General features: G+C 35.5%; 1 protein-coding gene across 1 annotated transcript in view; it reads left to right on the forward strand.

Moving 5' to 3' along the window:
* Window positions 1-17,236, forward strand: part of LOC121374406 (heat shock protein 75 kDa, mitochondrial-like) — a 101,551-nt gene that overhangs the window by 62,214 nt on the left and 22,101 nt on the right. Inside the window, exons 17-18 of the mRNA XM_041501507.1 lie at window positions 714-859; window positions 1,714-1,786. Coding sequence (XP_041357441.1) covers window positions 714-859; window positions 1,714-1,786 — 219 coding nt within the window. The remainder of the gene's footprint in view (window positions 1-713; window positions 860-1,713; window positions 1,787-17,236) is intronic.

Consider the following 17,236-nt stretch of genomic DNA (forward strand, 5'->3'; position numbering starts at 1 on the left):
AGTTAGGTCATACAGAGACTGCACTTTCACCCATGTACTACTGTGGTAGAGATCTATATAGTTCTGTTTTCTGATAGGTCATACAGAGACTGCACTTTCATCCCTGTACTACTGTGGTAGAGATCTATATAGTTCTGTTTTCTGATAGGTCATACAGAGACTGCACTTTCACCCATGTACTATTGTGGTAGAGATCTATATAGTTCTGTTTTCTGATAGGTCATACAGAGATTGCACTTTCACCCATGTACTACTGTGGTAGAGATCTATATAGTTCTGTTTTCTGATAGGTCATACAGAGACTTGCACTTTCACCCATGTACTACTGTGGTAGAGATCTATATAGTTCTGTTTTCTGATAGATCACGAGGAACATTTTGTTTAGTATCGTGTTACAATTTGCTATACAAGATTCAGAGATTGCTACACAATTTTAAAAGATTAAACAGTCATTTCTAATCAAGATTTTGAAAACAAAATGTTCCCTGGACTGTCATACAGAGACTGCACAATCACCCCTGTATTGTGACTGTGGTGGAGTCTATATATTTCTGTTTTCTGATAGGTCACACAGAGACTACACAATCCCCCTTGTATTGTGACTGTGGAGGAGTCGATATATTTCTGTTTTTTGATAGGTCACACAGAGACTGTACAGTCACCCCCTGTATTGTGACTGTGGTGGAGATCTATATATTTCTGTGTTTTGATAGGTCACACAAAGACTGCATAATCACCCTTGTATTGTGACTGTGGTGGAAATGGGGTCAGCACGACATTTCCTGCGTACATCTCTTGCTGACAAGACTCCTGAAGAAAGATACAGACTGCTGCAGCCAACACTAGAACTGAATCCAAGGTGAACTTGTCAAATATTTGTTAAACTCTTATTTATTTATTACCACGTTCCTGACATTCATTCTCACATTACATCTTAGTATTTTATACTGATATTACTATACTAGCAGTGAATTAAATTTGATTTCCAATACCATGTTTCCATGGTTTCTTTCTGTCAGTTCATTTACTCTACCAGCCTTAGTGGCATGGTGGGTTCCGAATGTTCTGGGTAAGCCCACCACTGACTCCAACCTGTCATGGGTTCTAATGGGGAGATGTTTGGGTTGTAGGATAAAATCCCCTAGGTAGAACCATTCTTTGATTGTTTTTTCCCCCATCCCATGATTGGGCTATTTCTCATTTCATTCAGTGCACCATGACTGGTATATCAAAGGCTGTAGTATGTGCTGTTCTGTCTGTGGGGGAAAGTGCATATAAAAGATACCTTGCTGCTAATGGAAATATATAGATTATGTATCACAATTATAAAAATTTTGGCAATCATTTCATTTCATTTCCACTTATTTTCATGCTTGTATCCAATTAAGGTTCAAGCAGGCTGTCCTGGGCACACACCTCAGCTATCTGGGCTGTCTGACCAGGACAGTGGGTTAGTTGTTGGTGGTTAGATGTTAGTGAGAGAGAAGAGGGTGTAGTGGTCTTACACCTACCCAATGAGTTGTTAAAACTCGCTCTGATTGAGAGCCGGTACTGGGCTGCGAACCATGTGCCTACCAGCATTATGTCTGATGGCTTAACCACAACACTACCAAGGCCAGTTTAACAATCCAAAGGAAGCTACTCTTATTGACTTAAGACACACAATATACCAAAGAGCCATTATTAATGGAGTTTTATTTATTTTACCTGTAGCCATCCACTGGTAAAGAAGCTGAATAGTCTCTCAACATCTGATCCCAGTTTGGCTACGCTCTTAGCAGAACAGGTAGGAGTAATTGCTTTTTAAAACATTTTCCTTTATAACTTGATCAGGTGTAATAGCCCAAAATATACCCCCAGCCAAACTAGCCTGTTTTATACCCCAGTGTATAAACTGGACTAGCCCAGAATATACCCCGGGATATAAAACAGGCTAGCCCAGAATATATCTCTCTAGTCCATATTATTTATTTATTTATTTTGTATATAGGTTAGTAATAAAAAATGAGGGTTAGGGGTATAAAACAGGCTAGCCCACTTTAACCCTAGGTATAGTTTGGTGGGGGTTATATTTTGGGTTGTTACACCGATATCACTCTACATTAACTATTGTCATCAGGTTGTTGTCATTTGTGCTAAAATTAAACTTTTTATCTTTTAGTCAAGTGAATTTGACATCCTTAGAATAATATATTTGTTTGTGTTGGGATGTCATTATTAATTTGTTTGTACATTCATTCATTCATTCATTCATTCATTCATTCATTCATTCATTCATTCATTCATTCATTCATTGTCCTGTACGTCCATCCCACATAGAGTTTTCTGGATATTTGTTTCAGAATGCTTTGAGATTATACTATTACAGATTAATTTTCAATTCCAGACTTTTTCTTGCAATGCCTGAAATTTTGTTTATAACTTTATCATGTACTGTTACAGATCAAATTTGGCTTTCATCAATATTTACCCATGTTTGACGGAGTTATGGCCCTTGTTATCCAGATATTTTTTTGAAATGCCTCAAAATATTGATCTAGTGGTATTTAAAAAAAAGTTTAATGTGTATATCTTTATCATGTTCTGTAACGGATCAACTTCAATTTTCATGGCAATTTACCCATATTTCACAGATTTATGGCCTTTGAACTTTGACGATGTTTTCCTCTCTGTTTTGTTTTTCAATGCCTGAAGATATTGATCTGCAATTTTGTGTATTGCTTTATCATACAGTTACAGATCCAGTTTGAATTTCATGAAGATTTACAATTTTTTGACAGTTATGGCCCTTGAACTTACAAGATTTGTTTTCTAGGCTTTTTCTTTTCTTGCAATGCCTCAAGATATGGCACTGAAGTTATGTGTATAGCTTTATCATGTACTGTTACAGTTTAACTTTCATAGCGATTTACTAATTTTTCTCAGAATTTAGGAGATAAGAAAAAACATTGGGCCTGGTAGGGGGGACATGTATTGCTTTTGCAATACTCTCCAAATGCTTTTTCATTCATTCATTAGAGCTGGGCAGTATACCATATACCATTCAGTATCGGTATCATGTCAATACCGATTTACCATACCAAGCAAATGTCAAAATACTGAAATTTCGATATTGAAAAATATATCTGACGAATGCAAAGTAGCTGAAAAGAAGAGAGATGAGGGCCTTGTGTATGGAATTTAATTTTATTTAGATGAAATACCGTACCGATACCTAGGTAAATCACCCAAAAAATACTGATACCGATACCGAACCTGAAATTTCAATACCACCCAACTCTATTATTGATCAGAATGATGTAAAAATTTAGGAGCCATTTTTGTGATAAAGCTTACAATATTTGGCATGCATTATTATAGATAAAAGATATATGACTTTTTCTGCATTGTAGCAGTTATAAAAGTTAAAACAATCCCACTTAATAAATGAAATATCTCTGAGACTTTATACATGGGATGGTAAAGCAGAACATGGTGCTCATCTTCCACTCAGTTGTGACAGTTTTATGTTGTGACGGTGCACAGCGCGCTGTTAATGTAACTACATTCTGGATGTGATGGTGCTATGCTATGTCTAACATCACGAAAAAGCTCAGTCCATGATGTTATTCCTGCACAGACACATAAACTATGATAAAGGTTAAAACAACCAGATATATAAAAATTTGTAAATACTTATTCTTCTTGTATGAGAGTAATTTTTTACTAGTATTACTGATATAATCTCACTAATTAAAAATAACTAAGATGGCAAAATATAATATAACATGGTCATATTAACTGAGTTACCAGCACATGTATGTATTTAATCAACACTATCTGAAACATACAAAAAGTCTTTTCAGACTGAGATTCCACAACCACAATATTTCAATAATTCTGAGATATGCACACACATAAACGCATGCACACACGTATGCACGCACACACACACATTTAAAATATAAAAAATGTTATTATACAAAGCCTATGGTGACAGTTTGTGTTAGAGTATTATGAGGCAGGATAGAAAAATATGTCTGTGAACTGAACTTCTGTTAACAAGGACTGATTCTTTAATTACTTGGTGACTCAAGGGAAAATGAGAAACAAGGAAGTTCAGTCGACTGTAAACCATCCAGAATTAGGACAGTTTGACTCAGGGAGAACAAGGAATATGAAAGTTCCCTGAAATGTTTCTTCTCTGGGAATGCAATAGTATGACTGATGTGGAATTACGATAGTTCTTTATACTGTATACAGTGGGACCGTGATAATCTGGACTCTAGTAGTCAATAGTATGACTGATGTGGAATTATGATAGTTCTTTTAACTGTATACAGTGGGACCGTGATAATCTGGACTCTAGTAGTCAATAGTATGACTGATGTGGAATTACGATAGTTCTTTATACTGTATACAGTGGGACCGTGATAATGTGGACTCTAGTAGTCAATAGTATGACTGATGTGGAATTACGATAGTTCTTTTAACTGTATACAGTGGGACCGTGATAATCTGGACTCTAGTAGTCAATAGTATGACTGATGTGGAATTACGATAGTTCTTTATACTGTATACAGTGGGACCGTGATAATGTTCTTTATACTGTGTACAGTGGGACCATCTAGTGGACTCTAGTAGTCAATAGTATGACTGATGTGTGGAATTACGATAGTTCTTTTAACTGTATACAGTGGGACCGTGATAATCTGGACTCTAGAAGTCAATAGTATGACTCATGTGGAATTACGATAGTTCTTTATACTGTATACAGTGGGACCGTGATAATCTGGACTCTAGAAGTCAATAGTATGACTCATGTGGAATTACGATAGTTCTTTTAACTGTATACAGTGGGACCGTGATAATCTGGACTCTAGTAGTCAATAGTATGACTGATGTGGAATTACGATAGTTCTTTATACTGTGTACAGTGGGACCATGATAATCTGGACTCTAGTAGTCAATAGTATGACTGATGTGGAATTACGATAGTTCTTTATACTGTGTACAGTGGGACCGTGATAATGTGGACTCTAGTAGTCAATAGTATGACTGATATGGAATTACGATAGTTCTTTTAACTGTATACAGTGGGACCGTGATAATCTGGACTCTAGTAGTCAATAGTATGACTGATGTGGAATTACGATAGTTCTTTATACTGTATATAGTGGGACCGTGATAATCTGGACTCTAGAAGTCAATAGTATGACTCATGTGGAATTACGATAGTTCTTTTAACTGTATACAGTGGGACCGTGATAATCTGGACTCTAGTAGTCAATAGTATGACTGATGTGGAATTACGATAGTTCTTTATACTGTATACAGTGGGACCGTGATAATGTGGACTCTAGTAGTCAATAGTATCACTGATGTGGAATTACGATAGTTCTTTTAACTGTATACAGTGGGACCGTGATAATCTGGACTCTAGTAGTCAATAGTATGACTCATGTGGAATTACGATAGTTCTTTATACTGTATACAGTGGGACCGTGATAATCTGGACTCTAGTAGTCAATAGTATGACTGATGTGGAATTACGATAGTTCTTTATACTGTGTACAGTGGGACCGTGATAATCTGGACTCTAGTAGTCAATAGTATGACTGATGTGGAATTACGATAGTTCTTTATACTGTATACAGTGGGACCGTGATAATCTGGACTCTAGTAGTCAATAGTATGACTGATGTGGAATTACGATAGTTCTTTATACTGTGTACAATGGGACCGTGATAATCTGGACTCTAGTAGTCAATAGTATGACTGATGTGGAATTACGATAGTTCTTTATACTGTATACAGTGGGACCGTGATAATCTGGACTCTAGTAGTCAATAGTATGACTGATGTGGAATTACGATAGTTCTTTATACTGTGTACAATGGGACCGTGATAATCTGGACTCTAGTAGTCAATAGTATGACTGATGTGGAATTACGATAGTTCTTTTAACTGTATACAGTGGGACCGTGATAATCTGGACTCTTAGTAGTCAATAGTATGACTGATGTGGAATTACGATAGTTCTTTATACTGTGTACAATGGGACCGTGATAATCTGGACTCTAGTAGTCAATAGTATGACTGATGTGGAATTACGATAGTTCTTTATACTGTGTACAGTGGGACCGTGATAATCTGGACTCTAGTAGTCACTAGTATGACTGATGTGGAATTATGATAGTTCTTTTAACTGTATACAGTGGGACCGTGATAATCTGGACTCTAGTAGTCAATAGTATGACAGATGTGGAATTACGATAGTTCTTTATACTGTGTACAGTGGGACCGTGATAATCTGGACTCTAGTAGTCAATAGTATGACAGATGTGGAATTACGATAGTTCTTTATACTGTGTACAGTGGGACCGTGATAATCTGGACTCTAGTAGTCAATAGTATGACTGATGTGGAATTACGATAGTTCTTTTAACTGTATACAGTGGGACCGTGATAATCTGGACTCTAGTAGTCAATAGTATGACTGATGTGGAATTACGATAGTTCTTTATACTGTATACAGTGGGACCGTGATAATCTGGACTCTAGTAGTCAATAGTATGACTGATGTGGAATTACGATAGTTCTTTTAACTGTATACAGTGGGACCGTGATAATGTGGACTCTAGTAGTCAATAGTATGACTGATGTGGAATTACGATAGTTCTTTTAACTGTATACAGTGGGACCGTGATAATCTGGACTCTAGTAGTCAATAGTATGACTCATGTGGAATTACGATAGTTCTTTATACTGTATACAGTGGGACCGTGATAATCTGGACTCTAGTAGTCAATAGTATGACTGATGTGGAATTACGATAGTTCTTTATACTGTGTACAGTGGGACCGTGATAATCTGGACTCTAGTAGTCAATAGTATGACTGATGTGGAATTACGATAGTTCTTTATACTGTATACAGTGGGACCGTGATAATCTGGACTCTAGTAGTCAATAGTATGACTGATGTGGAATTACGATAGTTCTTTATACTGTGTACAGTGGGACCGTGATAATCTGGACTCTAGTAGTCAATAGTATGACTGATGTGGAATTACGATAGTTCTTTATACTGTATACAGTGGGACCGTGATAATCTGGACTCTAGTAGTCAATAGTATGACTGATGTGGAATTACGATAGTTCTTTATACTGTGTACAATGGGACCGTGATAATCTGGACTCTAGTAGTCAATAGTATGACTGATGTGGAATTACGATAGTTCTTTTAACTGTATACAGTGGGACCGTGATAATCTGGACTCTTAGTAGTCAATAGTATGACTGATGTGGAATTACGATAGTTCTTTATACTGTGTACAATGGGACCGTGATAATCTGGACTCTAGTAGTCAATAGTATGACTGATGTGGAATTACGATAGTTCTTTATACTGTGTACAGTGGGACCGTGATAATCTGGACTCTAGTAGTCAATAGTATGACTGATGTGGAATTATGATAGTTCTTTTAACTGTATACAGTGGGACCGTGATAATCTGGACTCTAGTAGTCAATAGTATGACAGATGTGGAATTACGATAGTTCTTTATACTGTGTACAGTGGGACCGTGATAATCTGGACTCTAGTAGTCAATAGTATGACAGATGTGGAATTACGATAGTTCTTTATACTGTGTACAGTGGGACCGTGATAATCTGGACTCTAGTAGTCAATAGTATGACTGATGTGGAATTACGATAGTTCTTTTAACTGTATACAGTGGGACCGTGATAATCTGGACTCTAGTAGTCAATAGTATGACTGATGTGGAATTACGATAGTTCTTTATACTGTATACAGTGGGACCGTGATAATCTGGACTCTAGTAGTCAATAGTATGACTGATGTGGAATTACGATAGTTCTTTTAACTGTATACAGTGGGACCGTGATAATCTGGACTCTAGTAGTCAATAGTATGACTGATGTGGAATTACGATAGTTCTTTTAACTGTATACAGTGGGACCGTGATAATCTGGACTCTAGTAGTCAATAGTATGACTGATGTGGAATTACGATAGTTCTTTTAACTGTATACTTGCTCAATGTGTGGTCTGTCTGGGATCGATCTCCGTCAGTGGACCCATTGGTTTTTTTCTCATTCCAGCCAGTGCACCACGACTGGCATATCAAATGCTGTGGTATGTACTGCCCTGTCTGTGGAATGGTACATATAAAAGATCCCTTGCTGCTAATCGAAAAGAGTAGCCCATAGAGTGGCGACAGCAGGTTTCCGCTCTCAATATCTGTGTGGTCTGACACCATTAATCCATTCATTAATCCAGAAATTCGGCTTCCCGGACTGGACAGCCATCATCCAAAATAAAGTATATTAAAAAAAAGACAGTTTGCTCCACTTGAATGGACATGATTTATTTCAACAGATCATTTTTTTTTTTAAAAGCAAGGTACCCATGGGACAGGGAAAATGGTTTTAAAAAATCCCTGAAGAGAAAATTCAGGGAATTTGAAATTTTGGTCTGATTCAGCGTGTAGCTTTTACATGTAGTTATAATACAACATAATGCCAAATGTTTTCCCCAAGGACCACAATGAACATTTGTAGTTTTTATGGCTAGACAATATTAACGGTAACTGGAACACTGTTGAAAAAAATAATGAGTTGAAATGTACATACACACAGATATATATATATATATATATATATATATATATATATATATATATATATATATATATATATATATATATATATATATATAGTCACTACATGTTGATTATGGTATTTGGAGGTGAAGGTGCAGCTATTAGCGGTGGCAGGAGGCCCTTGTATACAATAAAAAATCAGTGGCGTTGTGGTTAGGCCATCGGTCTACAGGCTGGTAGGTACTGGGTTCAGATCCCAGTCTAGATACTGACTCCAAACCCTGAGTAAGTGCTCCACAAGGCTCAGTGGGTAGGTGTAAACCACTTGCACCGACCAGTGATCTATAACTGGTTCAACAAAGGCCATGGTTTGTGCTATCCTGCCTGTAGGAAGCACAAATAAAAGATCCCTTGCTGCCTGTCGTAAAAGAGTAGCTTATGTGGCGACAGCGGGTTTCCTCTAAAAACAGTGTCAGAATGACCATATGTTTGATGTCCAATAGCTGATAATAAGATTAAAAAATCAATGTGCTCTAGTGGCATCGTTAAATAAAAGAAAATTTACTTTTTACTTTATAATAAAAAATCATGAATATCAGATAGGAAAAATTATTTTACAACAGGGAAATTCCTAAATATGATCTCTGTAGTATGTATTGCAGGGTCCTAAATATGATCTCTGTTGTATGTATTACAGGGTCCTAAATATGATCTCTGTTTTTTGTATTACAGGGTCTTAAATATGATCTCTGTTGTTTGTATTACAGGGTCCTAAATATGATCTCTGTTGTTTGTATTACAGGGTCCTAAATATGACCTTTGTTGTTTGTATTACAAGGTCCTAAATATAATCTCTGTTGTTTGTATTACAGGGTCCTAAATATGATCTGTGTTGTATGTATTACAGGGTCCTAAATATGATCTCTGTTGTATGTATTACAGGGTCCTAAATATTATCTCTGTCGTATGTATTACAGGGTCCTAAATATGATCTCTGTTGTATGTATTACAGGGTCCTAAATATGATCTCTGTTGTATGTATTACAGGGTCCTAAATATGATCTCTGTTTTTTGTATTACAGGGTCTTAATTATGATCTCTGTTGTTTGTATTACAGGGTCCTAAATATGATCTCTGTTGTTTGTATTACAGGGTCCTAAATATGATCTCTGTTGTTTGTATTACAGGGTCCTAAATGTGATCTCTGTTGTATGTATTACAGTGTCCTAAATGTGATCTCTGTTGTATGTATTACAGTGTCCTAAATGTGATCTCTGTTGTATGTATTACAGGGTCCTAAATATGATCTCTGTTGTATGTATTACAGGGTCCTAAATATGATCTCTGTTGTATGTATTACAGGGTCCTAAATATGATCTCTGTTGTTTGTATTACAGGGTCCTAAATATGATCTCTGTTGTTTGTATTACAGGGTCCTAAATGTGATCTCTGTTGTATGTATTACAGTGTCCTAAATATGATCTCTGTTGTATGTATTACAGGGTGCTAAATATGATCTCTGTTGTATGTATTACAGGGTCCTAAATATGATCTTTGTTGTGTGTATTACAGGGTCCTAAATATGATCTCTGTTGTTTATATTACTTTATTTTTCATCAATAGATCTGATGAATATTTGCTAAATTACTTTTATTGATTTTCCAATCAAGGGAAATAGGTTTTCAGTTACGATTCAGTACTACAAAAATTTGTTAATCCAGACGCTTTTTGGAAAAACGATACTTTCCACATTAACAGGGTTCCACTATTGTTCAATATGATCTCTGTTGTATGTATTACAGGGTCCTAAAAGATCCCTTGATGCTAATCAAAAAGTGTAGTCCATGGATTGGTAGCAGCAGGTTTCCTCTCTCGTTAACTATGTGGTATTAACCATATTATCATTAGGGGTGCAATGATACGGTCAAAACCGTATTGCGATATATTGCAATATAAGAAACTGTATTGCAATATGTATTGCAATATAGTTGATATTATTTAAATTTAATATTTATGGGGTGGGTTTTTTAATGAAAACAGAAGGCCTAAACTTTTTAATGATCTTTATTAGTTTCAGCTGTCGGGCTATATTTTTATTTTTTAACACAATACTAGTCTACTAGAACACGGGTGTGATGGTGTCAAACTATTTATAAATTGTCGCATTCTGAAATCCTTACTATCGAGCTTTTCCATTGCTGCTCACTTGAAACGGAAATGTATGTATTGCAGCAATGTTTCGGCAGATAGACCGAACCAGAGCCGAGGTTATTGGCCAAGGTATTTTGAACGATCGGCCGAAGTATTCCGAGTTCAGTGAAAAACAGCGAAGTGTGATTCTCATTTGTTGGTTTATTTCTTTGAAGATGATAGCCATAGCCGTATTCCAACGTAAATGAACCATGAATGATAATGTGTAAGTAACAAAACATTTGTTTGTAATTATCGTTAACTGGTTATTTTCATTGGACTTTTAATATGTTTTATTTAGAAGTTAGAACCAAGTAAAACCAACCTATCACTTTGTATGCTAACAAGTAAGCCGACTACGCTTGGCATGATGATTACATTTGCTGTCATCGCCAATTAATAAAATGATGTGGTTTTGGTTTGTTTGTTTGTTTGCCTATTTCAAGTCAAATAAGATACAAGGAAAAAAATAGCGTATAAAAATCACGATACACAAAACTGTACCACGGTTCATATCGAGCTGATCAATTGTCGCAGTATACTGGTATACCGGTTTATCGTTGCAGCACTAATTATCATGTTGAGTGCATTGTTAAATAAAATATTTCTTTCTTTTGAACCTTACTTAACCAGCACGCCAACATCACAGAATCCCCTATTTCAAGATTCACCCTGTTAATTGACATTATGGTGTGTGTTCCTTTGGTAAAGTACAGCATCACAAATACTATTTGATTAATACCTAACATGGCTAATTAACAACTAGATAGTTTGTTATACATACATACATATATATATGTATATGTATATGTATATGTATATGTATATGTATATGTATATGTATATGTATATGTATATGTACAGTCAAACCTGTCTTAAGCGGTCAGTCAAGGGAGAAGATAAAAGTGGTCGCACATATAGAGTCTTTAAAACGTGTTTTACTGTCTGTATTGCTAATTGACGGATGTGTGCTTCACAGTTGACTATAAATCAACTTTTGACATGTCGCCTCATTCAGAAAAAAATGAAATTGGAATGTATTAAATTAACCGTTCTCAACAACTTTGTTTTCTTTTTCCATTTAATTATTTAATTCCTACTTCATGCGGTGTACTGTCATAGTAGTCTAAGGGAATTTACATATGTCAAGCATAGCCTGCCCAGAGGCAATTAGATGTATTCCAAGTCATACTTTCTTAATTGATACACAGTTGAGATGTCGGGACTGAAAGGGCACTAGTATTCCTGAAAGTGTGAACCTTATCGTTGTTGTTAAAATATCCCTTTTATATAACAGTAAACGTTTAATGTGGCCGCTTAATACAGGTATTTTAGCGATTTGGGATCCGATTTAGGTGGCCACTGGCCGCGTTAGACAGATGACTGCTTATTACAGGTGCATTTACATTATAAATCGTTTGGGAGGGAAAAAAGTGGCCGCTTACGGCAGGTGACCGCTGATTACAGGTGGCCTCTAGGACAGGTTTGACTGTATATGTAAATGTGTGTGTGTGTGTGTGTGTGTGTGTGTGTGTGTGTGTGTGTGTGTGTGTGTGTGTGTGTGTGTGTGTGTGTGTGTGTGTGTGTGTGTGTGTATACACACATTTTGCCCACTGGACTGAATTAGCCAGCTTTTGCACGGTGTTAGAAAAATCTCTACATATGTGTGACGTCATAACTCATGTTTTACTACGACTGACATCATAACTCATGTTTTACTACGACTGACATCATAACTGATGTTTTACAGAATTTTGGTTGCCATTTAACGATGTATCATTGTTTTAAATATATTTAAACAAATTAATATTTTTAACTTAATATTTATTGGTAAGTTGTTACATTTTTAAAAAGTAGGGGAACCTGAAATATGAATATTAATATCAACTATACCGAACATACGTTTTGACCACAGACATCTTGTAAAGAACGTTCAGGTCTGTTTAGCAACACCGAAACACATTCCATAGTTTGCATGTGCATCATGCAGTTGCCCCGTACACGTGCATGGGGTGTCATTCTCGATTTTGACAACTTCCAGGAAGGTCGATTAATCGCTGTGGAATATTATTTCTGTCAATCTTTTTCATTCTGTTGATCATACAGTTGTTATTGTTTTGTTTTTAATCATTTTTATTGTTTGAATTTGCGATGCGGCAATAGCCATTGGCATGCTGCAAGCAGGCAGAAGTCAGCATGAAGTGGCCAACACCTTCAATGTTTTGAAGTCAGTGATTAGTAGACTATGGAACAGGTACCAACAAACCCATGTTGACGATCGACCCCATTCAGGTCATCCCAGGGCAACGACAGGAGTACAGGATCAATTCTTCCGTAACCAGGCTCAAAGAAATCGAGCTCAAGTGGCAAATCAATTGCAAACCTTCATTCGTCCGAGTGACGAGTCAGACGATTAGAAATCGTCTACATGCAGCCCATCTTCAAGCTCGACGGCCCCAGGTTGAACCTACCTTGACAAATCGTCATATTGCCCACAGACGTAAATGGTGTAGGGAGCGTCAGAACTGGGGTATTCATCGCTGGGCACATGTCATGTTTTTAGATGAGTCCTTCTTCACTTTGGACTTCCTTGACAGGCATGGTCGAGTCTGGCGATGACGAAATGAACTGCACGCCAACGTCACAATGCAATTTTATGACAGATTTGGAGGTGGATCGGTTATGGTGTGGGGTGGTATCACTATGACTGACAAAACGCCCCTCCATATTGTGCAAGGAAGGGTCACTGGGAAGTATTACCGGGACAACATACTAACACCCTTTGTCATCCCGTGTTTGCTAGGTGTGTGGGTCGACATTTTGTTTTTCAGGACGACAATGCCCATGCTCATCATGCATGAATCATCAATGCTCACCTCTAGCAGCACAACATCTATCGAATGCCATGGCCAGTAATGAGCCCAGACCTTTCCCCCATTGAACACGTCTGGGACATGATAGGGAGACGTGTGCATCAATGTCAAACACCACCGACCACGTTAGTGGAACTTGGTCAGATGCTGCAAGAGGAATGGAACAGACTTCCTTAAATGGCCATTAGGAGACTCATATGCAGTATGCCTCATTGACTGAATGAATATCTGACACATCGTGGCGATATCACCCACTACTGATAAAAAACGTCAACTTTCAAATTTCACTTCTGACCCCTATCGTCCTTCAAGATCTTTGGTGGTAATAAAACCTACTGTAATACTGAACTACCGGTTATAATGTTTGCCCAATTAATTCATTATTATCATATAACCATTCCCCACAGCTAATATACCTTACAATTTTGGCAATTGTAAATTCTTATTAGAGTTCCCCTACTTTTTTTGAAGAGTATATATATATATATTTAAACTACACATTAAAAAAAAATGATTTACCATTTGCTTGAATCTAGTGTACCCACTTCATTTATTTGAAGAAATATTGTTTTAAAAAACACAAAAAAAAACATGCATAAATTCAGTGTATTGTTTGAATGTACCGGTACCATTCCCCACCTTCTGAACATTATTATAGTGTTATGTAACAGGTGCTTGTTTACCACATGCTTATAAACTGAATGTGTTAGGTAAATAGACAACTTCTTTGCTTTCATTTGTTTGAGACATAATTTACACATCCATTAAGATGTTTAAAATAAGGGATGGGTTTCTCTACATGTATGTGATTCTTTTTTCATCTGTAACATAAAGTCAGAAAGAACAATGGGCTCCCATACTGTGAAGAGTTAAAACAGATCATTTAAATAAGTTTATGACTGCAGGTAAAGTCATTGCTGGTCTGATTGAAATGGAGAGGTCACATGCTTCAGTGACTCCGACAATAAAATTATTGCAGAGGATTTGAAGGCTAGGCATTCTTTTGTTTTACAGTGAAGCCTGTCTAAAGCAGACTCTGAACAATCTGGAATCCTGTCAGTACTGGCCAAGTTTCATGAACCTGAATTTTCTAAATTCTAAAACGCGACCCTCTAAACACCGGATCCTGTATAAATATTAGGTCCCCTGCGTGATCTCGTTTAGACAGGTTACACTGTATGAGGAAATGGAAAACGTAATAAAATCATGGCTTTAGATTGCACCAAAATAAAGGCAGTAAACGTGCACAACTTATGTATGCCTAAATTAATCATGCCCTAATTAAGTACAAACATGCTGACCTAAAAACATTTCAGTGCAAACCCAGTGAAATGTTATGTTTTAGTTAATTAAAATAACTTGAAATGCAGTTCTGAATATTCACAACTCTTCATCATCTGTTAACATTATTGCACTAAAAAGACCTCGCTTCACTCAGAACAGACAACAAATCCTGTTGCACCCAATTTGGTGAGATGTAAAGTCCTGAAAGTACATGTACTAGAATATTGTTTAACATTTAACAAAAGTATGTTTTATGTTACCAGCTATTCATTGTTATCAGCATTTTCAACAGTAAAAACTATTGAAAAATATTTTATTTGCAGAAAACTTCTAATTCAGGATAGTACGGTACCTTTAAGCATTTTACACATCAGTACTGCTTCAAACTTAGATTTAAATAAATAAATAAATAAATAAATAAATAAATAAATAAATAACTATTGTGCCTGAAAAAAGTGATTATTAAATTTTATTTTAATTTCTAAGAATTTACTCTCTTTTTTCTCTTTTTATAATATACTGTGAATATTACATGTATTATAACTTCCTAAGTGTTTGTAACAATACTATGACTGTGACACCTGTGCGACAACTAGATGCTGTAAGCCAGCAGTGGGTTGTACGCAGCTGTCAAAGTGAATTATTGCCACTCAGATTATACCAACAGGGAAATTACTTGTTAAAATATTTCCTGTTGTTCTGTTCCCAGCTTCACACAGTAAAATATACCACTGAATATGGACTCCATTTAAAAATATGTGACTGTATTTAGTTGACTATCATAACAATATTTGACTAAATCATAAATACACTGTATATTCACTGCACTGTTTAGTAAAATACACTACTATAAGTATGGTCACTAAACTTTAAAATAAAATTATACCACTGTATAAACTGTAAAATATACAACCGTATATTCACTACATTTTAAAGTGTGTGACTGTATAATTCAACACTGTAAAATACATCATTAGATATACAGAAAAATCATTGAATTGAAAAATATACCACTATGTTCACTAAATAGAAAAATTTCACTGCATGTTCACTAAACTGAAAAATATACCACTGTATGTTGACTAAACTGTAAAATTCCACTGCATTTTCGCTAAATTGAAAAATATACCACTGTATGTTTACTAAACTGTAAAATATACCATTGTATGTTCTCTAAACTAAAATTCCACTGCATGTTGTCTAAATTAAAAAATACCACTGTATGTTCACTAAACTGTAAAATATACCATTGTATAATCATTACACTTTCAAATATGTGTCTTTGTTTAGACTAATACTAAAAAAAGAAAAGAAAAAAACCCCTGTACATATATTCCCTACATTTATAAATATTTTATTGTGTCTTTTGTACAACCTGTAAACTATATACATATTTTTTAAAAAGTCAAATTCACTAATATACACCACTCTATTTTCACTGCATTTTAAAATATTTGACTGTTCAGTACAACTGTAACCCAAATGCATATCTAAACTATAAAATATACCCAGTATGAGTAAAATAGGCAATTGACCATTCAATATCACATGGTCATTATTATGCTTTGTTGTCAGAAGAAAGTATATTTATGAATGCTTTAAGAAAGAATCGTACATAACGTATACTTACATTGCCAAACTTTGAATGAAAATATTATTTCCTATTTTGTATTTCACTTTTACTTATTGAATCACCCAAATTTACTAATTGTAAGATTTCTTTCCATTTAACAAACTGAGTAGTTCTGTTATGAACAAAGAGGATTTACACAGTTTTCAGAATGTATAATGTATAGACAAATGTACAATATCAATTCTGTTTATAGAGATTGTTTGACAAAAAAATTAATAATATAAAATATTTACTACCATAATCAACCGTGTTTAATTATATATTGTGGTACCAGTCCAAATCGAGTATACCTGTGCTATGTATTCTTTTGATACCTAATATAGTCATGCCTCACAGTCAAGCAGATATTGATTCCACATAATAGGAATTGATTCCAAGTCTGTGATGTTCAGAATCTCTAACAAATCGGTTCCTTGTTTTTTCCAGTGTATAAAATCCATCATTTTTTTTTTTTTTTTATATTTCTGAGGAAAGGAATATTGATCAGAAAATATTGATAATTTGTCACTAAAAGTTGTGCCATTACTAAAATGTGTTGAATGCTTTCATTAAATAAAACATTCCCTCCTTACGCTTGTGAAATTTAATATATAAAATTTTTTAAAATTCTAGCAAGAATGGTGGGGGATGTATTTTTATTATTATTATTAT

The sequence above is a fragment of the Gigantopelta aegis genome, chromosome 6, assembly GCF_016097555.1.
Source record: "Gigantopelta aegis isolate Gae_Host chromosome 6, Gae_host_genome, whole genome shotgun sequence".
Classification (NCBI taxonomy): Eukaryota; Metazoa; Mollusca; class Gastropoda; order Neomphalida; family Peltospiridae; genus Gigantopelta; species Gigantopelta aegis.